Source organism: Crinia signifera, chromosome 5 (genome assembly GCF_055691185.1).
Source record: "Crinia signifera chromosome 5, ASM5569118v1, whole genome shotgun sequence".
Taxonomy (NCBI): Eukaryota; Metazoa; Chordata; class Amphibia; order Anura; family Myobatrachidae; genus Crinia; species Crinia signifera.
In genome coordinates, this window is record NC_139221.1 from 80,807,331 (window position 1) to 80,833,651 (window position 26,321).

Below are 26,321 nucleotides of genomic sequence, written 5' to 3' on the forward strand. Positions count from 1 at the left end.
CAGTGTGCAGAAGACAGTCAGTCTGACTAAAGCACAAGCCAAACTGAAACGGATAGGAACAACAAGATCACACTACTCATAACGTAACATTGGAGATCCCACCTGTTTTATATCACTATTTTAGGCATTTTTTCCCCCAGTGTAAAAATAAAATAAAAAATGTTGCATGTTAATATTGATGACATTCAAGTTATCCTTCTAAAAGTGTGAGGAAAGTGTTAGCATTTGCTGAGTGTCACAAAGGGTTGTTGTGGATCCACCCCAGATGGCTGTTCTGGCACAGATTGACTGGGCAGAGTAAGTGTAGCGGGCCATATATTTTGTCTTCGCATATGTGGGTACCTAAGGGATGTTGTCTGAACTCCCGAACGGAGGCGCAGAATCTAACTGGGAAGTGGTGTTCACCAGGGACCCCCATAAGGAGGTTTGGATTTGGCTGCATCTGCCCAGCAGGTCGCGGCCCACGGAGGACAGTACCCCTGAGATCCTGGACAACGGGAGGTGGTAATGGACAGCAGTGAATTAGCCAGAAAGTGGAATAAGATGGACCAGACCGGACTGGAGGACCATCTCCCAATAAGCAGAACCAAGACACCTAGGAGCTGAGTACTTGCGGCATCTAACTGGGAATCCAGGAGGTAGCACCAGCATCTGCAAAGATTGGCTAAAGACCTCAGGTTATAAATATTGCAACCCCATACCCGGAAGTGCCACAACAAAGACAGCGGCGTCCATACCAGGAGCTGGTGACTGGGATCACTGGACCCGCCGGAGGGTAGCCGCCCAAAGATTGCCGACGGGGACGTGACTGGAGGGGACCAGTGGAAGAGGGGAGCTGCAAGCGCCCGTCTCGGTGAGTATGAGATGCGGCACACATCCTGGCGGTACTGGCAGCCGCAGCCGGATGACACTGAGGTGCCGTGGGGAAATCATCTTATTAACATCAGGGGACTTGGAGCCTTGCATTTCACCAAGTTGAGAGTTTCATTTTTTTTTTCTTCAAAAACTTTATTTGGCATCACAGACAAAAAATACATATAAAAACAGGTCAATCTCTTTGTATACAGATCAGCAATTGTCAAGGTGGCATAAAAGTGTTTTAGAAATGTTACACATGTAAATACATACAACACATTGCATCCTGTATACTATTCAGCACCCAGACAGACTTGTAAAAGAGTGTACTCATAGAAAATGACAGATGTTGGGGGTGACGGATCTTGCTGCCAAAGTATGCATGTTTTGTGTAATGAAAAAAAGGTGTTGCTTGAAAGCTCTATTTATAGACCCCGCTTAGCTCCCCCCTTAGCCTACACTAATGAGACTGGGATAAATATACCCAGACTGACTAACTCCTGGGCATTAACCCCATACGTATTATTGTGTTGTAAGCAAGTAACCAGGAGCTCCCCTATTGCAGTACACATCATTCTATAGTATGAGGCTTCAAACACAGGTAAACATTGCACATATTAGCGGCATCAGTTATGAGACAAAATGTTACAATTAGGAGTTTAAATAAATATGTGGAAACTGTAATATGAGGCAATTTAATTGCAATTAAGACAGGGTTTTTCAACTCATTTCTGAAGGTCATATTATAAAGCATCTGGTTGAAAAATATATTTTTTTAAAACCAATATGGGTTCCTGGTGTAAAAACGGGATATCGTCGTTTGGTCAACACGATGGTCGACAAGCTGAAAGGTCGGCATGGGTCTAGGTCGACATGGCTCTAGGTCTACATGTCATTAGGTCGACACATGCATTAGGTCGAAATGGGAAGGTGGAATTTCATGCCCTACAATCCCACTAGGATGTGGAGGGAGAATAAAATAGTGTGCCGAGCGTAGCGAGGAATTGTGCCCGAAGCAAAGCGAGTCACGCGAGGAGACTGTGTTGACATTTAGATGCAAAAACAGTGAAAAACACCACGTCGACCTAATGATTGTGTCGGCCTTTTGAACCGTCGACCTAACCCCATGTCAACATTTCAGAATGTCGACCATCATGTTGTAGACCTAATGATCCATACCCGTAAAAACCAAGGGCCCTCTACTTACACTTCCCAGATCCTTTTTTTCCCCATAAAATAAAAAAAAAAATTAAACAGATGTCCACGATAGCATAGATACTTTCTGACAGAGAAAAGGTACCAATACATTAGACAATTTATTTTGCACGATTTTGACAAATTCTAAATGACAAATCATGCAGTGTCCACAAATGATGCCTCTAGATCCTCAGATCTCTCCCTACATGTAGAGATCTGTTAATATCACTAGTGTTTTGGCACTACCAATCAATTAGGCCACGGGTTCTCAAAATCGGTCCTCGGGACCCCATACAGTGCATGTTTTGCAGGTCTCCTCACAGAATCACCAGTGAAATAATTAGCTCCACCTGTGGATCTTTTAAAATGTGTCAATGAAAACCTGGAAAATGTGAACTGTCTGGGGTCCTGAGGACCGAATTTGAGAACCCCTTAATTAGACGATATATCGTAAAAAACCTGTACGATACGCCATCACTTGACTGGCATTTTCCTGGACACTCCCATTCTCCATTTTGTGATTGCAGGAGCAGCACAAGGGGCTCAGATTCTTACATTTTGTTATGTGGGCACACATGTTGCTGATACACTGCTGGTCAATACTGATAGATTTGTTATTAAATAATGGCAGAAACTGTGAAAATAACATGAATGGGGCAAATTAGATGGGCCAAGAGGTTCGGCTACCGAATTCTATTTTTCTATGTAATACTTTCTGCTTTCTCCTATCCAGTGTGACAGAACTGGGGCCCCTATGGGAGTTTACAGAGCACACCCTGCACCCATATAATTATACTATCCTCTCTCTGGAGTCCTGCATTGGTGATGCAGCGCAATTATCACTGCAGTGGCTATCAAGTCACCAGAAACATGGCATTTGCACCCTGTTCCCATATAATACTCCTTTTACACCAATCCCTGGTCTTTGAACATGGGAGTTTCCAGGGTTGGACCCAGCTTCATACCCCATTTACACAGCACTTCAACCTGGGTCGGAACCTGGGTCTGCACCATTTACACTAAACCTGGGTCAGCCCTGCTTTTCCCTATGGATGACATTATAAATGTCAATTTTAGGATTGATAAACTGCCAGCCAACCTTCCCTCAATGATTTAAATTAAAAAGGAAAAAAAAATACATGACAAGTTAGCATTGAAAAATGTTGGTTGGTTTATTTTGGAAACTATTTTTTTAAAAAGTTATATTCAGTGCTCAAGCACACATAGTGGCATAAAAGTGCAGCCATCTCCCATGTGCTCCCCCCAGCCCCTTCCCCTGCAGCAGCAGACCGAATCTCCCATGTGCTCCCCTTGCATGTGGTCAGTTGGTCGACCTAAAGATGATCGACAGTCGTTAGGTCGACAAACTGGTGCACAGGGGTCTTGGTCGACATGGGACAACAGGTCATTAGGTCGACATGGTCTAGGTCGACGGTCAAAAGGTCGACATGGGGTGTATCACTGTTTTCATGCCCTAATATCGACTAGGGCAGTGATGGCTAACCTTGACACTCCAGATGTTGTTGAACTACACATCCCAGCATGCCCTGCTACAGTTTTACTATTTTGCCATGCTAAAACTGATGCAGGGCATGCTGGGATGTGTAGTTCAACAACTGCTGGAGTGTCAAGGATAGCCATCACTGCACTAGGGCATGGTGGGAGAATAAAATAGTGTCCAATGTCGACATTCGCGTAAAAAATAAAATAAAAGTGAAAACCCCCATGTTGACCTTTTGACTGTCAACCTAGACAATGTCGATCTAATTCTTGTGTCGACGTAAGGACCTGTCGACCTTGTCCCATGTCGACCTAGACTCATGTCGACCTTGCATTGTCGACCTAGTGGTGTCAACCTAATGACTTTCGACCATCCAATCCATACCACCCCCCCCCCCCCCCCATCACTGCACTAGGGCATGGTGGGAGAATAAAATAGTGTCCAATGTCGACATTCGCGTAAAAAATAAAATAAAAGTGAAAACCCCCATGTTGACCTTTTGACTGTCAACCTAGACAATGTCGATCTAATTCTTGTGTCGACGTAATGACCTGTCGACCTTGTCCCATGTCGACCTAGACTCATGTCGACCTTGCATTGTCGACCTAGTGGTGTCAACCTAATGACTTTCGACCATCCAATCCATCCCCCCCCCCCCCCCCCCCCCCAAAAAAGAACATAAATGATTTCTGTAGGTAGGGTATATATCCCTAAAAAATGGAGTCACTGGAGTGGGAGGCACATCACGCACCCTAATCTGCTCTTGGTCCCGCTACTGCCTGTCAGCGCTGCTTCCTAGTGCAAGATAGGGTTGTGGCATCCTTTCAGCACTACCTGGATGTCCCAGGGACCATTTACACCGCTCACGACCCAGGTCCGACCAGTGTTCCACCCTGGTCAGGACCTGGGTAGGAGTCCAGTGTCAATAGACCTGGGTTGGTCCCTTTTACACCAACACTGACCTGGGTCCGACCTGGGTTTTTCCTCGGTGTAAAAGGGGTTTAAATCTGGAACAATGGCAGAATATAATGTGTCACAGAGCATTGGAGCCCACACAGAGCTCGTACACAAGGCCCTTTCATCTTTTAAACGGACCTTGGCCCTTCCCAAGGGTGGGGGTGGGTTATATGAGGTAAATCTATGCATAAAATTAAATGCTAACCTATTTGCCCAATATAGCATTGCTTGTTAACATGAAAAACTCTTGGAAATGGCCCTGAATAAATTTCTCTAGCAAGGCAGCAAAATATGAATGATTGTAATAGCATTGTGTGGTATTATACACTTAAGTGTAAATTAATGGAACCGAAGCTTCAGAAATAACTTGACTTCGCACATATTTCAAGAGTTTTTTTTTTTCTTCTGGTCTTGCAATAAATGTCAGTCTACAGAAGTAAATAGTGATTTTCAATAAAAAGATCTGTTGCAGAAAAAGAAAAGCCAATACAACCGAAAAGGGATATGATAAAGATGTATTATATACAAATGGTTATCACATTTGCGCCAGCCATAAAAGACGATCGCTTTAGTTGTACAAAATAGGCAGCAACTGTATGTGGAAAGCTATGTGGAAACTTATAGAACAAAAGGTTGATGATCATGTCCTTCTGAAGGACTTTTAAAATGAATGAGATAGATAGATAGATAGATAGATAGATAGATAGATAGATAGATAGATAGATATTATATAGATAGATAATATATATATATATATATATATATATATATATATATATATATATATATATATATATATATATATATATATATATATATATATATATATATATATATATATATATATATACACACACACACATATATATATATATATATATATATATATATATATACACACACACACACACACACACACACACATACATACATATGCAGTTCCAATTAATAATTGATGACTAAAGTAAACCAATTTTGGAAGATCAAGCAGCTTTCACATACAAGTGTTACTACTGTAAATGCCTGTAATAGAATAAACAGAATACAAATTGTGTCATGTGTAAGCAACAGATTTTCCACGAAGCTTAATAGGATTGCAGTTGGAAAGCATTAATATTCAACGCATGCCCTACTTCCCTGAAATAAAAAAAACTGGTTACACAATTTGTTGCGGCAGCATAGAGTGGTTTCATATCTGTGCAGATTTCTTTTCCTGCAAAATGTCTAAGTATAGCGGCAGCCACAAGCGGCTGTAGGAGCAACAGCACACGTTTAGTAAAAATATGGGTAATTTAAGTGGAAACATGAGAGACCGCTTTATTTGGCAGTGCTAAAAATAACTGAACAAATGGCAAAGCGGTGTTGGGGCTCGGCAGGATGAACAATCAATAAGCAGAAAGCAAGATAGGAGCTCCCAGAGCTCTTGGATCGACAATCGACAGCTGAGAGACTATTTTTTGCTATGGTTGACTAAATATGGTCAGGGAAGAGAGAGGCACTAGAGGGAACGTTTGCTTGGGATTGCATGTTTCAAATGCTTAGCTGCCTATAAAGCTGTAACAGTTTAGCTTGTGCCCTTTGAGTGGGGGATATGGCTCGTCTCAATAATTGCAAGTGGGAGTCCTGACCTCGTGAACAGCTTCAATGACCCCAAGGAAGGAGAAGTAGCTTGCCACAAATGTGCTTGCGGTTCAATCTGGGGACTTCATCGAGGGGGAAAAAAAACTCCAACAATGATGCATTGTTACACAAGGAAAGACCTAAAACCAATGCAATTTTTTTTTTTTTTGCCCTTCCTTTACATTTTTTTTTTCTTCACCTGAGCATGAGAAAAGTTGACTAACCCCTTGACACCGTTCAGTTTGGGGTCAAGGTAACGTGCCCGTGGCTTGTACTCCTCAGCAATTAAGCAGGTGCCCTGCTCCCTTGCTTGTCAACTTACATATGTTTTTACGTTTAAAGGAAGGAAGGTGAGTTTTTGTGTTTGCCTTCTGCTTTCCCTACTTCAATTCACAGGGTACTGAAAGGACAATTACAGTGAATTATAAGGCTGGTGTTAATTGCCTGTTATAAACTATACACATAATGTTTAAAAGATCTAAGCTTCCGTTGTCTAACCTGTGCTTTATATGCAAGTAGTGTATGAGGCGCAGACCAAAACAGCAACGAAGGTGTTAACAATACTAATGCTATAGAAATATGTTTTAACGATTTACAACCGAACGATTCTTATACAAAGAAACATACAACTTCCAAGCATCTGCCTGCATAAGTACTCACCTAATCATGCAACTCATTTACAGGACACAGTTCCCACAAACACCAATCATCCTCAATAATACATTCTAACCGCAACATTTATTTTCTACGTGCCCATAATAAGTAAAGCAAACTTATTAGAGCTAGAGCTGTATGGTATGTGTGTGCATATGGCTGCAGGGCATGCCGCCTGTGTAGTTTGCTAACTATTTAAATCCTGACTGTGTATGCTGTGATAGTAATGCTGCAATGCTGTTTTTCCCTGTATTACTGTGCTATATCACCAGCTACTCTCTGATTTGCTCTCTATCAGCTGCATGCACTAGCTTTGTCAGGCTCTGCAGGAATTTTACTTTGGCTCATCTTTCCTTTTCTCGGGACACCTAACCAATGGTGCTGCTAATTGCAGGAGTCTGCTGCAAATAAGAGCCCTTTCTCTGAATTTCAAAACACACTAATTCCACGAGCGAGCCGCAGATGAAGTGGAGAGCTCACCAGCAGTGTGACATCATGCCGGTCATTTCACTGCCTCGGAGATTACAGTGTGCAAGTTGGGGGGTTTAGGCGAGCATGGCCAGATGCAGCCGTCCATATATGGAGGGGATTTCCATATGGTATAAGGAGGCAGGTGGAGGTGAGTCACAAGTCCACTTACTAATTATCTTAGTCTTGAATGAACTGCTGCATGTGAGGTTTTGGCCTGATGCTGAAATCCCTATATTGCTTGCTACTATGATTAAACAGAATACAATGGTTTGGAATTACTAACACTTTGACCATAAAATGCTTTTTGCAGGAGCAAAGTAAACTGCAGGGCAGTTTTTGTTTTGTTGATTTAATATATGGAGTAGCACAATTCTGCAGGGAATTCCTTTTAATAAGGGCCACTTGCTGTATTCTAAGTGACAGATTGTATATTCTGAAAACATGTGCGTCTATGGAGTCATCATTGGTAAGAAAGTAACTCATACAAATGCACTGTGCTCTAGGCCTTTCTTACACAGCAATGCAGTACTATTAGGCCACATGGAACGCACTGCGTGATGTATATGATGTTTGTTATGTGCAGTAGAAAAAAAGTTTTGTTTCTTTGCAGCTTCTTCTGATGACCTGCCTGAGTAGAGTACATACTTCTTTATGTACCCATATGAACATACAATGCTATGGAATGTAAAGAAGTATGTATTCTCACCAGGTGCACACTACTCTGGGAAGGAACAGGCCTCTCCTTGCACTGCACTTACTGTGATTGTATCAGAGACAGGTAATATAGATTATGGTGATTTACATGCTCTTACTGCTGATCGTGGTCTTGTATTTGTGTACTTATGATTGCACTGTGTTTCCTTTATGTACACTGTGTGTGTTCTATGTGACATGAACCACCACACACACACACATATATATTTATACATATATATTTTCGCACAAATCACATACACAATATTATATTACATTCAATATAACTAGATTATTTTGCAGAAGACTACATGTATGTTATCTTTGCATATTGGATGAGACACAATGACTATAGGTAAAACATATTGCAGTATTAATGGGCAGTCCAAATGTAAAGTGAGTTATTTTTGCATCTGTTATGCTATATTACATTGTCAAAATGCAATTTTTTAATCAAAATATATATTTTATTTAAATATTTTTTGATATTTAAGGAACTAAGCTTGAAACAGCAATACACATGGTATGTTTACTAGTGAGGACAAGTTAGACAAACACAATGTTTCCCATTTAGAACAGCACTCACCCTGCCGGGTACAGGCCCATTACTGCAGTCACACAGTTAAACACAGCAAAACCAAGTATTAAGACAAGCAAAACTATAAATGGACATTATGTACCTTTGAGGAGACGCAGATGGGTACATCTGGCAAAGAATCATTTTGTTAAGCTTAGTGTTAAATAAACAAATAATAAATTAAGTTCAGTTTCCCTTAAAAGGGGTTAATTTTAATTTTACATTTCCTTGCTAAAATCAAATCAAATCTGGGTACACACACAAAGATGTATATGTCCAACCTGGTGGTAACAAAAATTTAGCAAATGTATGGGGGAAAATGCCAATCGATGAATTGTTCCCAAACGCTGGAAAATGGATAAAAAGGACTGTTCGGTTTCATTTGATAAATCAAACGACCAATTTATCTAAATTATTATTGTTTGTTTTCCAGCATTTGGGAACAAATGGTTGAGTCTCATATGCTCCCATACATTACCAGGTTTTTGTTCCCACCAGATGGATTGGACAGATAAATCTGTGTGTGTGTACCCAGCATTAGGAACAGTATTGCAGACATTACACCTTCATCTCTAATAGCAACTGAAACAATACCATAGCAACCCTATGATAGCTTTGAACTTAAAATAAATACACAAGTGAAAAGTGGGACAGTTTAGATAACAAATATACAATGAGAGAGAGAGAGACACACAGAGGTGTACAATGAAGGGGAAAATGTAAATATAAAGAATGAGGAAAGGATATTCATTTGGCCAACATAGTGACGTAGCATACAGACACAAACACATGTGAAAGTTAGAGGCTTTTACTTCATGAACAAAAGCTCAAGGAGTATCGAGTGAATCAGGAATGCCAAATCCATCACTTAGATCAGCTGTTCCCTTTTAAACCCGGTACAGCCTGAGCTCTGAGCATGTGCTGACACGGTCGTAACTCAAACGCCTGACTGACAAGGGGAACAGATGCTGACATTATCAAATGCTGCAGTGCTTTTTTCCATGGCCTTTTCTTGCCCTGATATGGCAAATGCATGAATGTGAACTGCCATCCAAGAGCACACTTGAGCAGCTGGATCTGCAGAAGAGTTCACATATAACTGGTATAAATAGCCACCAGTTCAGTGCTGACTTTATTGCTCCATACAGGGAGAGCCAGCACCTGCTGGGTTCCTATCAGCACATATACTGGCGTACAGAATAGGTTTGCATTAACGCCACAGAAACGTGTATTATAAAAGAACAGTGCAGCTAGGTGCAAGTATGTTCAGGCATAGTAATGCTCAGTTCTGCTGAAAGTGATGCCAGACATAAAGTGACAATAAGATAAGCGATGTTGCAGTCTTACACAATAGACAATATTGTCATCTCTCCACAATAGGAGTTTGTAGCTACACAAAACATTCCAAACATCTGCAGTAACCAACACCACAGTAAAGTTTGGTAGTCAACATTTACTCTGCAGTGGTTCCAGGCAAAACGTACAGGTATTTCTTTAAATCACTCATACATACATACATACATACATACATACATACATACATACATACATACATACAAAGAAAACATTCTCTATTAAATACAAAGTTAAATATTTGGCACACAAATGACTCCTAAAAATAGAAATACATCATTTTTTATGTTGTTGTGTATGCACATGTATTATTGTATGTATTCCGTGTCATGTAAGTGCTGCAGTGTGTCTGGTTGTACCATATAAAATCTTGCCTGTATTCTGCAGTGTGTATATTTGCAGCAGTTTTCCTAGTAACGCCAAGCGAGGCAGCTGCAGCCCATATATATTTCTCCATGTCTACCCCCACTGTCCGGTATTATCTTTCGGGTTGAGCCCTACTCCCAACACAGCACTGCAATGCTTTGCTAAAGCTGGTAAAATGGAACCAAATCACCTCTTCAATGGATTTGGTCCCCTTCAACCAGCTGTAGGATTGCATTGAGGACTACACCTACCAGGAGAAGCTGGCAAAATGCTGCAGTGAGACATTTGTGGACTATGGTTTCCTTTATAGAGATTTCTAACAAAGCATATCACGGCTTATGGCTTTGTTATAAGGAAATTGTTCAATAAAATGTTATTTTTCTTTCAATGTCATGAAGTGGTCATCTTTCTTTGCATGCAGGCTGTAGCACTGACATTTTACCTTAGTAAGGGTTTGCACAAAGGTTGCCATCCCATCCCCATATGGATTACACACGTTCTGGGTGTAAATGAGGTGAATCGATGGCTTATCGCTGCATCTCACCTGGCCGAAGTAGCCAGAATAGTACCTGTGAGAATCCTGGGTGTCCCTTATTAAGGAGCTATAACGCCATCTAAAAGGTTACTGAAATGTTGCACTAAAATGACTATATGTTAAAGATATAATATATTATCCCTTGGTTTAAAAAGGTGGCACTAGCAGTAAAAGGTGAACACACTGGGTAAAAAAGAACAGTGTAACATGGAACTATCCTTTCTTCTACACAAGTGGGGTTACTTAAATAATCCAAACTGTGCAATGGTTTCATAACAGCTGTCTACTGTATTTTATTGAGTGTTTTTATTAACCCCTTGACCACATGACTGGATTAAACACGGTTCTATCCCCCGTTGGTGAGAACAGCACTGCACAAACTGCTCAGTGACAATTTCCATGTACAATGTGCTGGTTTAATCACTGGTCACAGAAACATTCATTGCTTCAAGGTCAGATGAAGCCATCACAGAGCTTAGCAATAGTCCTTACAGCGCTGCCTGTGCTGCTGTGCATCTGTGTCTCCTGTTCCCCAAGACATGCAGCCATTTCTAGCAATCTAGATAAACACTTCTTATATGAAAACTTGCAACTCCAAAATCCTCATTCAAGCACATTATGCAGCAGTTTGTACTCTGGACTTTAAAAGATCTGCTTCATGGTATCAGCACATCAAACATAATTTATAGCTATAAATATATGCATTAACACAACCCCTAGATTAAGCATAATAGGTTTACATGTAATTTGCATGCATATATATCATCTTTTCCACAGAATTGATTTTAATTTTAAGCCCTCAAATGGCATGTAAAATTAAATAAATGGTTCCCATCATGGGAATATTTTTTTTTACTGAAATCAAGACAATTTTAATTAACTAGAAACATCTTAATCACTGTTTAAATGCCTAATGACATTTGCCTGTCATGGAGAGAGACTCACAGGATTAGAATAATGGAACAGTTCTTCTGCTCCTAAGCGTTGTATGTTTTTGTAAAGGGATACAGACTATGTATGTGTTATGTAATATAAACTATACAGTGACTAAAATGAGAGTCTCCCATGCTATAGAACATATTCAATTCACCATGTCACATTACCTACCCTAGGTCATCAAAGTAACACAAGGTAACAGGGCTTTAGTGATCAGAGTCATAAATATAGAGGAGGACAGCAAAAAGAGTAATATTCCAAAGCACACACCAATACATGCAATAGTATAAAAATGAGTATGTTCGTTATCTCTTGAAATAACTATCAGATAACTGCATCCATATACTGTACAAGAGCAAGTGTTCACTTAACTTGTAACAGTAAGAAATAAAAAGATGCAGGAAAAAAAGCATGTAAGGATGTACAGTAAAGAAAAGGTAGAACAATAGGATAAACTAGGGGACTATATCACAGCTTGGATAAAATTGTGAGAAATAAAGTACCAACAAATCAGCTCCCGTCATTTATTGAACACGGGTTAAATGTATTATATCAGCAAATATAACCTCCTCTGCCTCTACATCTCGGCATTCCAGGCAAAGCAGAAAGCTTCAATGTTGAGCTGTATGAACATCTGGGATGACAAAATGGGGGAGTGCCAGACCCCCTACAGCACTAGGCTGACGTGCGGCCTCTCTCCTCCGGCCAGATCTCAAACAGACCCCGCAGCCAGGGACAGTGCTGTCCATGCTGTCAATATGGATATCTGCAGGTGTTGAAACGGGCAGCACTACGGATTGTTCATACATTGCCTGCGCGCCCCCCCCCCCCCCCTATATTTGTGTGTATCTTGTAGGGAGCAGCACCGATATAGACAATGGCGCATAGAACCCATCACCTAGCACACTTCTCTATTACACACGGGGGAGAAGCGGTATCAGTGCAGACATCAGCACTGATATCACTTCTCCTTAATGATCATTCATACATCTATGCCAGTCTATAAATTGTAAGGCAGAAGCTGAATGCTGGTACTTTATCTCTCACAATTTTATCTCTCTGAGAATTAATAACTATCCCCTTGATGAGTAAAATCCAAATAATATAAAACAGAGTATTTACTTTCAAATGATATTATTTCCTCCCTTGAACAATTAACGCTGAGCATTTGATTGGGCCCTCCTTGTACTCCTCCATTTAGCACACTAAAGCTGCAGGTAAATGAGGACGTGTTCTCTGTAAATGTGTGACTATTCCAGTGGTATCTTATCAGACGTGTTTGCTAATTGTAAAATATAGAATACTATGGTATACTTTCTTAAATAAAAGATCATGTGGGATTTGCCGAAGCACTGCCACTATTGAACCCCGCACAGAGAAGAGACGCTGATGCTGTAACTATAAATGTGGTCATCAACAGGAATATTTCCTTTGCAAAAAGCTAAGGCTTATATGCCGCCATCTGCAATGGACATGGGGTTGAGACTATGCTCTGCATACAACCCCCACTTCCCTCGGTTACTACTCTCAATATCAAATGCAGACGTGCTCATCTTCTTCCAAGATCCACATCCAACCAATCAGCTAATAAAAAGGTAACAGGCTTTGTTTGGAAAATGAAGAAGCTATTGGAGGGTACTTTATCTCCATAGACTTTATAACTCTCCAAGCTTTGATCAATCTCCCTTGATGTCTATAATTGGTTGCAAGCTTACGCTTTACAAAAGTATCAGCATATACAAAAGTATGGACATTAAAATAAATGTAACTTGCCCTATGACACCGACCCTATCACCATAGTTTGTAAGAACAGTTTGCCTGCCCTCTTTCCCTGAGTATAGAATATACTGCCTGCACCAGTCCTTGGTGGCACAGAGAGGACTAAGTCAAGTTGAGCTGCTAATTAAGCAGTCCAAGCATGGACATCCTTAACACAGAGGACCTAATTCTGGTTCAATCGCTCGGACTCAAATTCATACAGGGGACGATGTTTTGCGCATAGGCAGAAGCATTTCTGCGCATGTGCATACAATGGGAGGGAAAGGGGTTCTATCTATTGTATTTCTCATAGCACATTTCAGTCATTTTTAAATAATGTTGTTAAAAGGTAGGGTGTGGGGGGTTGTAAATCACATAACTGTAAAGCGTTATTTTAACATAGCAAAATACTTTAAATACAAAATAAATTAATCAGCAGCTAAAAGTCATTTTTGTTCACCTCAATATGCTGTGCAATGCCACAAAATCAATGTCAGGTGGGAACATCGTCTTAAATGGCAAGTACAAAAAAAATACATACATCGTTTCAAAAATGCATTTGACTACTATTTCTCTGTCACAGCCGCTCAGTGGGTTCACAATACTTTATTGCTCCCAGCAGGAGAGTATAGTAGCAACATGGAGGTGGTAACCTCTCTGACCAGTGTTTTTGCTAAGCATTGCTTGACCAGCACAAATGACCGCCGACTGGCTTTTGGTTATACTGAAAGATGCTTCTATAACAAAGTACTTTTTTTGCACATTTTCTAAGACTTCCTCCTACTACTACTACATTTTTAAATGAAGAAATATGTTCAGGTATATATTTGACAAGGCGGACATTTTTTGGGAAATCAATTGGTTTTATTAACTTCTGCCACAAGATGGCGCCTGGACGAGCAATGTAATTGTAGCTCCGTTTGGGCACAATTAGCTGCAGGTGGACACATATAGGGGGAAATTTACTAAAGGAAATTTGTAACAAAAAAAATAGGTGTATTTGTATCCAGAAATACACTTACTTTTGACATTTACTATCCGGCTATTTGTATTGATAGCACATCAATACGACTACGAATTGCCGTATTTTCGGGATAGTAAATGTCAAAAATAAGTATTTCTGGATACAAAATTTCCTTTAGTAAATTTCCCCCATAAGCTCAAAAAGAGTTGACGAGCTGAAATGTAAACAAAAGCCAGCTACTTGGGCAAACCTTCTGTGTTACGCCTATTACTGTACATGGGTTGATCTGTTTTACACGGCTAAACCCAGGCGTGTGATAACAACAACATTTGAACAGCAAATGCCTGTCACTTTAGACGGCAGATCAGGCATGCATAAACAATTGAATTGCACCCTCCAACTGTATTGTATGTAAATTGCCTTAGCCACCTTTGTACGAGAGCGCATTTTCCAACTACCTCCACACTGCTACAGTACCTACAGTAGAGGGGGGGACTCCACCCCACCAGCCACAATACACTCACAGAAGATAAACTTGGGACCACATTGGCCACAGGAATATCTATTTGGAGATCCCCTACTAGGACAATAAAGAAACTGTTATTGGCTTCATTAACAGATGGACCATGTTTACTTGTGAAATATATATATATATATATATATATATATATATATATATATATATATATATATATATATATATATATATATATATATATAAATATATATATATATATATATTTTAAGTGTTATACAATACAATGGTTTATTATTATTCTGATTGACACCTGGTTTTTAGTGCAGTTACATATGTGTGTTTTTCTAAATATATGCAGTACTCTATATCACTAACTAGTAATACTGACTACCAATCCTCACACTCAACATATAACCTGAATTATTGCCGGGACAACCCTGAATGAAGCTTGGGTAGCTGCGCTGTAGATGGGATTTCAAGCCTCTGTAACATGACTTGATTTTCAATAACACAGGATGGAGCTTGGTGTTTGGTGTGGAAAGGGTATAGTAACTATACTAGATACATTTTATACATAATTATCTAGATTTATATACATGCAGATTGCCTTTATTTTGAATAATTCAATCCAGGCTCTGGTGAAATCTGGACAACTAGTGAGAGTATGGATGCTAGGACTTGCAGTTCTGAGGGGCCAAAGATTACCCACATTTAAATGTACCCATTTTGCATGATATGTTCTTCCTTTTTAAAATAGGAAAATTACAGTGAGAAGTGTATAGCAGTTTCTTTCTAAGTGACCACTTTAAATGTTCCTAAAAAATAGTGGCCCACAGCCTTGGGGAGTACAAAACTATGCAGTGTGCATATATACATCAGTCATGCCAAACAGCCCCTCTGTACACTTCATGTAACGTTATAATCCTCTAGAGTCAGACGGCTTTTAAGCAACACAATGTAACTAGGATAAATGACCAGACTGTGCTGATTAATGTGATATGTTCATCTGTATGAGACTCAAGGTGCATAAACACTGCCTGATATAACAGCCATTCAATTGAACGGCCGCTTTATCGATGCACCATTGGCCAGTGTGTACGAACAATATATATAAATCGGTGATCAGCATCATTCACAGATATCGTTTCGGATCTGCAACACAGCCGATGACCGATATATATCTAGAGATATATATCGGCGCATCGTGCCATGTGTACGGATGATCCGCCAACCGCCCCTACAGCCACACTGGGAGCTTCCGGTGATTGCCAGCATGGCAATTGTCCTTTTGCCACATAGAGGTGAAAAGGAAAACTTGCTATGTCTGCACTATGGTAACTGGTTGCTACAGATGGAGCCCCTATCATGCAGCCATCACAAGGGGCGCACGAGACGCTCGCATGCCCGTTCCAAGAGAGCTCCCCGTCTGTCCCAGCCACCTCGCTGCCGGTCCCCGTCGGTTGCCGCACCCCCCCCGAACCCTGCCCGTATCCCTGAAGCGGATACGGGCAGGGTTTCGCCGCCCAGCGACTGGGACACGCGTGCATGCCTGTGAGATGCTCGCGCATCCCAGTCTAATGGAGTCCCTCTCAGCCAGCGCTCGCCAGTGGGGACATTCTGGCAAGCGCCGGCATTGAATGAGAGGGGCTCCATCTATGTACTTTACAGTTATTAAAAGGAGAGGGGGTTTTTTTTCCCTTTTTAACCCTCTGAGTGCCAAAATTGCTGTGAGAGGTCCCTAAAAAATCTGCTAAAAATGCCAGCATCGCTCACAGCGACTGTTCCTTTAGTAAAAATACAAATACAGCCAAGTCAATTTAAGTTTAGTTAAATAAGAACAGTCGCTGTGAGTGACGCTGGCATTGTTAGCGGATATTTTGAGGATCTCTCACCGCAACGTTGGCATTCAAAGGGTTAAACAAACAAGATGCCAGAAAGAAAAGTTGAAAACTACTCACTTGATATAGGACCAAAACATTAACATTAATATTTAGATCTATACATGTATATTGTTTGCCAGTCACATGATACAAGGGGGTTGAAACCTGCTTGGCCAGAGTAACAGAAATAAATTGAACATATGAAAAGCTGCATGTTTAGGAGACAATAAAGACACTTACAAGAAGCACCACAGTAAGAATTAAGTTTGTCTGGAGATGCAAAACTCCTTTCACTTTAAAGTTAAAAACTAAATGGTTTTTGGCATTTTCTTCGCTGTTGCTCTTCATTGTGGTTCATGTAATTGTTGTTTTTTTTATTGTAAAAAACAACAATCAAGAAAGAAAAAATATATAGTGTTACATTGCATTCAGCAGAGAAAATACCATATGTAATGCACAAAACGGGGAGACGATAAGAACGGGTGCCGGACAGTTTCCAGACAGTCATTACCCCAACGTCGGGATCCCGACAGTCAAAACCCCGACATTCGGGGGCCCAGACAACCACCGGCTATTCTCCCTCGTGGGGGTCCACGACCCCCATAGAGGGAGATAGAGTGTGTGGCGAGCGTATTGAGCCACCGTGCCTGCAAGGGGCTTTGTTGCACTTGTCCTGCTGTCTGAGTCCGGCCAGTTGGGATCCTGACGTCGGGCTAATGACTGTCGGGATCCCGACTGTCTGAACCATATACCACACCCATAAAAACACACAGCAGAAAACCCTTTGAGTAGCTATGGTCAGCAGAAAGTGCAAATACCTAATGAGTAGTTGCCTGGTTATTTGGAGCATCAGCCAAGAATTGTCTGGTCTCAATTTTAAAATATAAAAGGAACGTTAAACATAAAGTTGCTTTAGTTATATGTACATGGTTTCCCCCACTGAAAGGGAGACATAGGAGGATGCCATACTGCCTACAAGGATACAATGAGCAACCTCAGAAGCAGGAATCCCCCAAAACACAACTCAACACAAGCAAACCAAACTTTATTTATAACGTAAACCTAATTAACCCCAAATAAATGCACCAAAACTACAATATTATGTTTAACCTCAACACAGAACCAACAATGGCTAATGAATAACAGCAAGAACCTGAAACACATTTAACAAACTAAGGACCTTATTCTGGTTGACTCGTAAAGCTGCGAATTTCACAGCTTTGCGAGTCCACTAAAAGCTGCCCACCCCCCCCTCGCATGCAGAGTTTCCCTGCATGCATGCAAATGGATGTTTTGCAGCTTGCATGCGGGGAGGAAATCTTGCAATGGTCACCAACCATCAAATGATTTCTACAGCACTCGCAGATGTAAGACAGCTCTCTGGTGCCTCACATCTATGAGCGCCCTGTGCGGGAAGCGGGCTGGCAGCTGACATGCGCTGACATCAGCTGCCCGCCCCCCTGGGAAATTCCATGGGAACACCCAGCGTTTTCACCGGAACGCCCATTGTCACCGTCCCCGCACTGCCAGGTGCATAAATGCACAAGCGCAGATGCTCAACATCGCTCCCCTGTGCGAATACGTGGGGGAGCGAACCAACCAGAATAGCCCCCTAAGAAACAGACAGTACATCCTACACAAAGCAACTGAGAACACATCATTAATATACACAACTAAAGAAAAATGTTCAATTTAAAAGCGCGTTACCTGGGATTCCCTCGCAATGCAGCATGATGAAGGGCATTAAATCCATTGTTGTTAGTTATAGTGACATCAGCGCCAGCTTCCAGCAACACTGCCAGGATGTCATCACGTTTTTTGCTTATTGCGTCATGCAGGGGAGTGTCACCTTCCGAATCCTGTTGACCAAATGTAAATGGGATCATTTATTTGCAGCAGTCATCTAGATTGCACCTTTCTATTCAAACTGTAATAAAGGGAATACACTTCAGCCTAATGTACGCAGAGTTCCTATGGCAGAAGAACTCTGATCAATACCCTCACTGATTTCTCCTCCCACCTCATAGAGGCGCACAAGAAAGGGACCATAATAAGAGGTAATGCATGCATTTGGTCACCATGGTGATGTCCAGCAGCAAAAATATACTTGTATGAACAGAATGTCAAAAACAATCAAAATAGGCCCAGATTATATTATATCCCTATCAATTGAGAGCATGTTTGTGGCACCGTTCCTAGATGATGAAATGAAGCAATATAGCACAGGAACAGATAAATCCAGCATCTAATGTATATATCTAGATAAAGCTTTCCCACCCATTGTACTTTTCAGAATCCAGTTTCAGCACCTACTCTAATGACCCATATACCTATGGTGCTACGTTCATAATGATCCATACTGTAACACATACAGCTCTCCTCATCATACAGTTCATTGTTTATATTGGAGTGGTTATTGTGATCTCAGTTGTGGGAGTTAGGAGTCTCTAAACCCTGCATCTGGATAAAGCTTTCTCTGTAGGTCATAGTACATGTACTGTCTTGGCATGGCCAATAATTAAATGTTAGGAATGTAATTTACCATACTGATAAGGCGCTTGCCTAAGATTATTTGTGAGAAACAGATGAAAAAGGAAAGGCAAATTGCTTTTGTGGTCTATGTGAGCAGTAAATGAGAGGGAGCCACACATACCACCACATTTGGCCATTACTATGCTCTGGGATTCTTACAGCTGTAGAAGCTGTATAGGGAGAGTGTGGTCACAGTACTTGCTGTACTCCATCAGCTAGCCTACTCCATATGTTACGCAAACGTCTGTACTGGAAAATGTTGATTCATTTTATTTGCCCAAAACATGAAGCATCATCATTCGGCTCTGACCCAAACACACATGGGTACTAGTACCCACAGTGAAAATGCACACACAGGGCCTGGAGTGACTAAGGAGTAGACGTGTCTGCTGGCTCTCCCGCCTAACATCCTGTCTAATACTCCTTTTTAAGCAGTTTTTACTCCTATTTTTGTGCTGAATCTACTCAGGATCCTCTCCTGCAGCCCCGGAGGTGGATTGCTTAGGACTTTCCTGTGATACTCTCAGTCTGCAGCTCGAGACACCCACCGGTGGGCCCTTCCATGCGGTTTACATCAGCTACTGCCGGCCACTGTGATGTGCGGGTGCGCTCCCCCACTCGGTACCCGCCGGTGATAAAAGCCGTTTTCCAGTGTTTGCCTGGGCTGCCAACCAACCCGAACGAGAACATCCTGACACTCGCCTGCCGTTTAGCTGCTTATCTCTGTGGTCCGGGTCTGCCGCGGCCATCTTGGATTTTTCTGGCTCGGTGTCGCCTGTGTGAAGCATACTTGGTATGGTGAGTCAGCCAGCCCCTTCCAATATATCACAAATCTCCAGAAAGGTACTCCTGCTGCCGTCTGTGCACCAGGCTCTACATTATTTTTATTGTGCTGGATATTACCCAATACGCTGGTATTTTTACCTATCTTCTGTGCCAATTCACTGCACAAGCTAAATTACAAATATGGCTGTCTCTCTAATCCTCGAATTTATTCAAGCCTCTACCCAGAGACTCCTCCACAAACTTGAAGAGATACAGGTAGGAAAACCTTCCCTTTCCTCTACCCCTGATGGTGGTGCGGATGGAAATACAGGTGCTACAGCTGTCTGTTATTATACCACTACTGCACTATATCCTGAAATCGTTAGAAGTGGAACTCTTCGTCCTGACTACTACACTGTTTCCTCTACAAAATCTGCGACCAGTTATATGGAAACACCTTTCGCTTTATACACCATTGAATCACCCGATGTCCAAGATGGGAAAACTATGCCTCCGTGTAACAGCCCTACAATTCCTAAGAAGCCTAAATATGATGAGAACTGGCCTATTTCCAAGAATACCCCTGGTCTACTGGCTCACTGCCACTCCATAACTACAAGCTGTGGAATACCCGCACTGTTTCCAAAGATGCCCATGTTTCTGCTGACCTCGCCGACATCTCTAATATGTCAATGCACAGGATGTTTGGATACTTATTCTGGTCTGCGTAGGAATGGGACTAATACTGGTGTTACCCCATATCGAAATGTTTACAGGTGGCCAGACTGAGATGCACTGCATTTATCTAATGGAAAGGCTTTTTTCCAACTGTGACCGCTTTACACTACATTATATTGCTTAATATTATTATATCCTGGTTTATATATACTCAATCTTATTTGTCTGCTAATATTACTTTATCCTGTCCTTTTTTTTTTAAACCTTAATTGCGTTATACTGTTTATAATAACCCAATTATACATGCTTCTGGTGGGAGAGCCAGCGTCAACTTAGTTTAAGGCCATTAGTCTTTTGTCCCCATATTTGGTTGGGTGGCGGGTGGGGGGGGTGTATAGATAGCTAGTTAGTGAATAAGTGGGGGGGTTTTAAGTTTAGGGATCCAAGTATACCGTGTTGGGGATAGGTCATACAGGGTGGGGGGTTAAGGGTTTGATAGTTTAGTATAGTCTAGGGTGGGCACAGGGGTAGTTAATGGGATCCAAGTACGCCTCAGTTGGGGGTGGGTTGTACAGGGTGGGGGGTTGTATGGGAGGTTTGCTTTGGGCTTTTGGGTGGTTTACTTTATTAGATTAGTGGGTTTAGGATAGAGCTCCCGACAGATGACTATTTCCTGATTTCTCTTGCTCCTATGGGGTTGTAATGTCATTTTAATCATAACCCTGTACATGTGCTTTTGTATCTCCTGTTGAGGTGTGGGCCCGGATGGCGCCTTCAGGCCGACACATCTCGCGTATAGTGGTAAATGGAACAGATACAGCCCAATTTCATTTTCTGTATACATTATCCTATGTCAATTCAAGATATTGCTCATACCTATATGCTATTTGACTATTTTGTCTCTGTCGAGGAATTGTTTATATGTTTCTTTTGAAAAAGCTCAATAAAAACACTGAATTAAAAAAAAAAAAAAGAAAATGCACACACAGCCTATCAATGGAGGACAATGGCCCTTATTCAGATCTGATCACAGTACAAATTTGTTCTCAAAATGGGCAAAACCATGCTGCACTGCAGGAGGGGTATGTATAGAGACAGTTATATTTGTGTAAGTTATTTTGTTTCTGTGCGGTGTAAATACTGGCTGTATTATTTTTACACTGCAATTTAGATTTCAGTTTCAACACACCCCACCCAAATGCAACTCTCTCTGCACAGGTTACATCTGCCCCACCTGCAGTGTACATGGTTTTGCCCATTTTAGAACAAATTTGTGATCAGAAGGGCCAATGTATAGACATTGTGAGACACTTTTTAGTACGCAGACGATGCACACTTAAATCAATCTGAGCTATCTGCAGTCAACTCTGTTTGTGGCGTTACCGTCTACAAACATAAATTTCACGCCTTTCACGTTGCCAGAAATATCACGTGAGCATGCAACAACCTGGAATATTGTGCACCGTGAAAGCACCCAGGTGAAATAATAATAAATAATAAAAAATAGGGCATTTCAACCCAGTTATCATGCATAAGTAAAATCATGACAATCAGTGATGAGGCTCATAAGAAACATTTTACCTGCAGACTAGGATGACAGCCAAAGTCCAATAAAGTTTTAACAACTTGCAAGTGACCTTTGTTTACAGCAATATGGAGTGGAGTCTGTCTACGCTTGTTACGAGCATTTAAATCTGCACCGCCTCTGTGTAACACCTCGATCACCGATCCCTCATCACCGAAGGCTGCGTGATGGACTGCACGGTCACCATCTTTATCCTGTGGAAGTAATAATTATTGTTAGTATGCAAAGGAATACGCACTAAAAAAAAAAAAAGACAGATAAAATGTACTCTGCAAATGCATTAAGCAGCTAGACAGATACTTAAAAAACAAATGTATGCTAAATACATTTAAAAACAAGGTTAACATTTGAGCAAGGCATTATGAACATGCTGCTAATGTTTTGGCTATTATACGTTTGGAACAAAAGAGTTTAATGAACATTATAGCATCTAGAAAGTCAGCAATACAGAGAAACCAGATTACAGAGGCCCTCTCCCCGCTCTGCTGCTACAGTATCCACTTTATGACGACAGGCAGCAGCATCAAAGTACCTCAGTGTTGATCCTTCAGTGATGCTGCTAGTCTAGATAGACAGCCATCCAATAACCAAGAATGCCCCCAACCTGTGGGTCCCATCCCTTCCATATCCCAGGCTCTCCATGGACAGGGTAAGTTTTGCATTAATATTAAATGCTTATTTTCTATCTTTGCACCTTTCTTCCTCCACTGTCTGCTCCATATTTCTGTGGAGAAGACAGTGGGCGGATGTGTGCATAGGGGGGTGCTACTACTGCGGGCACCATGCGCATAGGGGGGCACCATTACTGTAGGCATCAAGGGCGCTACTACTGAGGGCAACATGTGCATAAGGGGCGCTATTACTAAGAGCATCGTGTGCATAAGAGGCACCATTAATTACTTAGGGCATCTAGTGCGCGACAACTGAAGACAAAGAGTACATAAAGGGTGCTAGTACTGCATAAAGCGCTCTACTACTGCGGGCAAGTGTGCATAAAGCGCTCTACTACTGCAGGCAAGTGTGCATAAAGCGCTCTACTACTGCGGGCAAGTGTGCATAAAGCGCGCTTTACTGTGGGCAAGTGTGCATAAAGCGCTCTACTACTGCGGGCAAGTGTGCATAAAGCGCTCTACTACTGCGGGCAAGTGTGCATAAAGCGCTCTACTACTGCGGGCAAGTGTGCATAAAGCGCTCTACTACTGCGGGCAAGTGTGCATAAAGCGCTCTACTACTGCGGGCAAGTGTGCATAAAGCGCTCTACTACTGCGGGCAAGTGTGCATAAAGCGCTCTACTACTGCGGGCAAGTGTGCATAAAGCGCTCTACTACTGCGGGCAAGTGTGCATAAAGCGCTCTACTACTGCGGGCAAGTGTGCATAAAGCGCTCTACTACTGCGGGCAAGTGTGCATAAAGCGCTCTACTACTGCGGGCAAGTGTGCATAAAGCGCGCTTTACTGTGGGCAAGTGTGCATAAAGGGTGCTTCTACTGTGGGCCTCGTTTGTATAATGGGCGCCAGCGGCGTAACTATAGCACCGCAGCCACCGCGGGGGGGGGGGGGGGGGCGCGCTGTGCATGTGGGGGCGCCGGGGGCTGCGGTGCTATAGTTACATCCCCCCCCCCCAATCCCCCGCAGACTTACCTATCGCGCTGGTCCCGGCGGCTCCGTTCGTCTGCTGAGGACCACCACAAAATGGCCGCCCCCATATAGCACACTGTTCTCTGAAACTGTCTGCTGTATGGGGGCGGCCATTTTGTGGTGGTCCTCAGCAGAAGAAGAACGGAGCCGCCGGGACCAGCGCGATAGGCAAGGCTGCAGGGGATTGGGGGGGTTTTGCATTGTCGGCGGGGGATTGGGGGTGCTTGGCGGGGCGGCGCGCCCCCCCCCCCCCCTAACGGCGGGGAAGGGGGGGCGCCCGCCCAAAACTTAGTTACGCCACTGATGGGCGCTACTATCGCGGGCCTTGTGTGCATAAAGGTGCACTACTAATGCAGGCCTTGTGTGCATATGGGGGCACTACTACTGCTGTGGGCATCATGGGAATAAGGGGGTACTACTACTGAAAGTATTGTAAGGGGCAAAAATATTGTGGACATTAAGTGCATAAGCAGCATTACTACCGAAGGGATTATGCATAAGGGGCAAAACTACTGTGGATATTATGTGTGTCAGTGCAACTATTACTGTGAGCATTAGGCTCATCATGCATGGACACCATGGGCATCATAGCAATGTAATGAAGTCTGAATTTTAGCAGCCGTGCGTGAAGCGCTATTTATTTTTATTTTTTAAAGGGGTAATCATTTACAGGACAAAACCATGCCTTGTAAAGGAGTGCCCTTTAAAAATAAAATAACATAAAAACAGGTCTGCATTTGGCCAGCACCCCGTTAAGGCCCCCGGACTCAAACTTCAATAAATCCCTCAGCAAACTTATTGTGTAACCGTCTCAAGGTTTACACCCAGACGTGGGATATCTTGAGCACTTCCTTCATACTTGTGTTTATCAAATAAATGAAAGTTAAGGGTTTGCAGTAATACTTACAAGTGAGTTGTACTGAACAGATTACAAAAAATATTGGTTGCTGTAGGTAACAGCACTATTTATTTCTGTAATTTATTTTTGTCAAAAAGTGGTATATTTCAATACATTTGATCATAATTGGTTTAACTAGCTATACAGATACAATCACAATATCTAATAATGGGAACACACCTATATTAATCTGGTAACTGGCATGTTACATTGATATGATTCAAGGCCTGGACTTTTACGGGCATGGTGGCATCCCATGCAACTTTGCCATCCTCCTCTGTTCTCCAGCAATTTACATGGAAAATCCGTTTGCACAAGTACAAAACTGATTTCCTACTGTCCCCCAGAAGTCATGTAGCAGAACTCTGTCAACATCACTGAAGATTTTACACCACAGTATGCAGGGCACAAAGTATTCCTGAGCCTGATCATTCAAAGTTAAATTCCAGTGCACAGAGAGGAGACTGAGCCCTATTACAGTTTCTACACTTCGAGTACAGAGACCAGCTGGGGGATTGATCACAATGTGAAAATGGGGACATCTGGGCACCGGGGAGGTCCTTAACACCACATAAAATACCACGTTAAAAGATCTTTTTGTTAAATAATAAATGTAAGATAATTGGCTAACAAGAAAAGAAAAAGAATGCACTTCTCATTAGAACTGTTTTTATTCTCCTTAAATTCATTTACCTCAGCTTCCACATCTACATTTTGTTTCAGAAGTAATTTCAAAATGTCTACATGTCCATTCTGACTGGCCGCTTGCATAGCTGTGTGTCCAGCACACTGACCATTAACCTGGAAATACATTGAGCAGATATGTATAATGAACAAGTAAATATTTACAAAATAAAGCAATCAAAATTCATAATCAAGTGTTTGAAAACAGGAAAATCTTAAACTATAACATGAAAGACTGAATAACCTAAAGATTGAATTACAGGTGTGCACACACTTGTACAATCTGCATGAGATCCAGATGAGATTTTGACTATATAGTCAAAATCTCATCTGGATCTCATGTAGAAAGTCTTGGCTGCATAGACTATATAGTGCAGATCTGCACTATACAGTCTAAAATGTATGCAGATAGTCTAAATTGTATACATAGTCTAAATTGTACAAGTGTGTACACACCTTTAGACTCCAGAGTTAAGGCAGTAGTTATTTAGCAATAGGCCTAATTAATTTGTGGTTGCAGGTGTGGCATACATTGAAAAGTAGTGCGGGGGTCCTGCATCACTATAATCACTACAGCAGCAAATGCAGGGGAAGCATTGATAAGGGAGAAGTGATAAAGCGCCTGGTACTTCATCACCAGCCAATCAGATCCTTTTTAAACCCAGCCTGTAACTTAGCAGTCTGGAGCTGATTAACTGGTAATAAAGTACCAGGCACTTCATCACTTCTCCTTTATCACTGCTTCAT

At 41.8% G+C, this 26,321-nt stretch overlaps 1 protein-coding gene across 2 annotated transcripts in view; it reads right to left on the minus strand.

Annotated features, from left to right (window-relative positions):
* Positions 1 to 26,321, minus strand: part of MIB1 (MIB E3 ubiquitin protein ligase 1) — an 83,319-nt gene that overhangs the window by 18,726 nt on the left and 38,272 nt on the right. For both annotated transcript variants that reach the window (XM_083187531.1, XM_083187532.1), the window contains exons 10-12: positions 25,584 to 25,691; positions 22,352 to 22,549; positions 18,503 to 18,654 (exon numbers count right to left, since the gene is read on the minus strand). In XM_083187531.1, the coding sequence (XP_083043657.1) occupies positions 18,503 to 18,654; positions 22,352 to 22,549; positions 25,584 to 25,691 (458 nt within the window). The remainder of the gene's footprint in view (positions 1 to 18,502; positions 18,655 to 22,351; positions 22,550 to 25,583; positions 25,692 to 26,321) is intronic.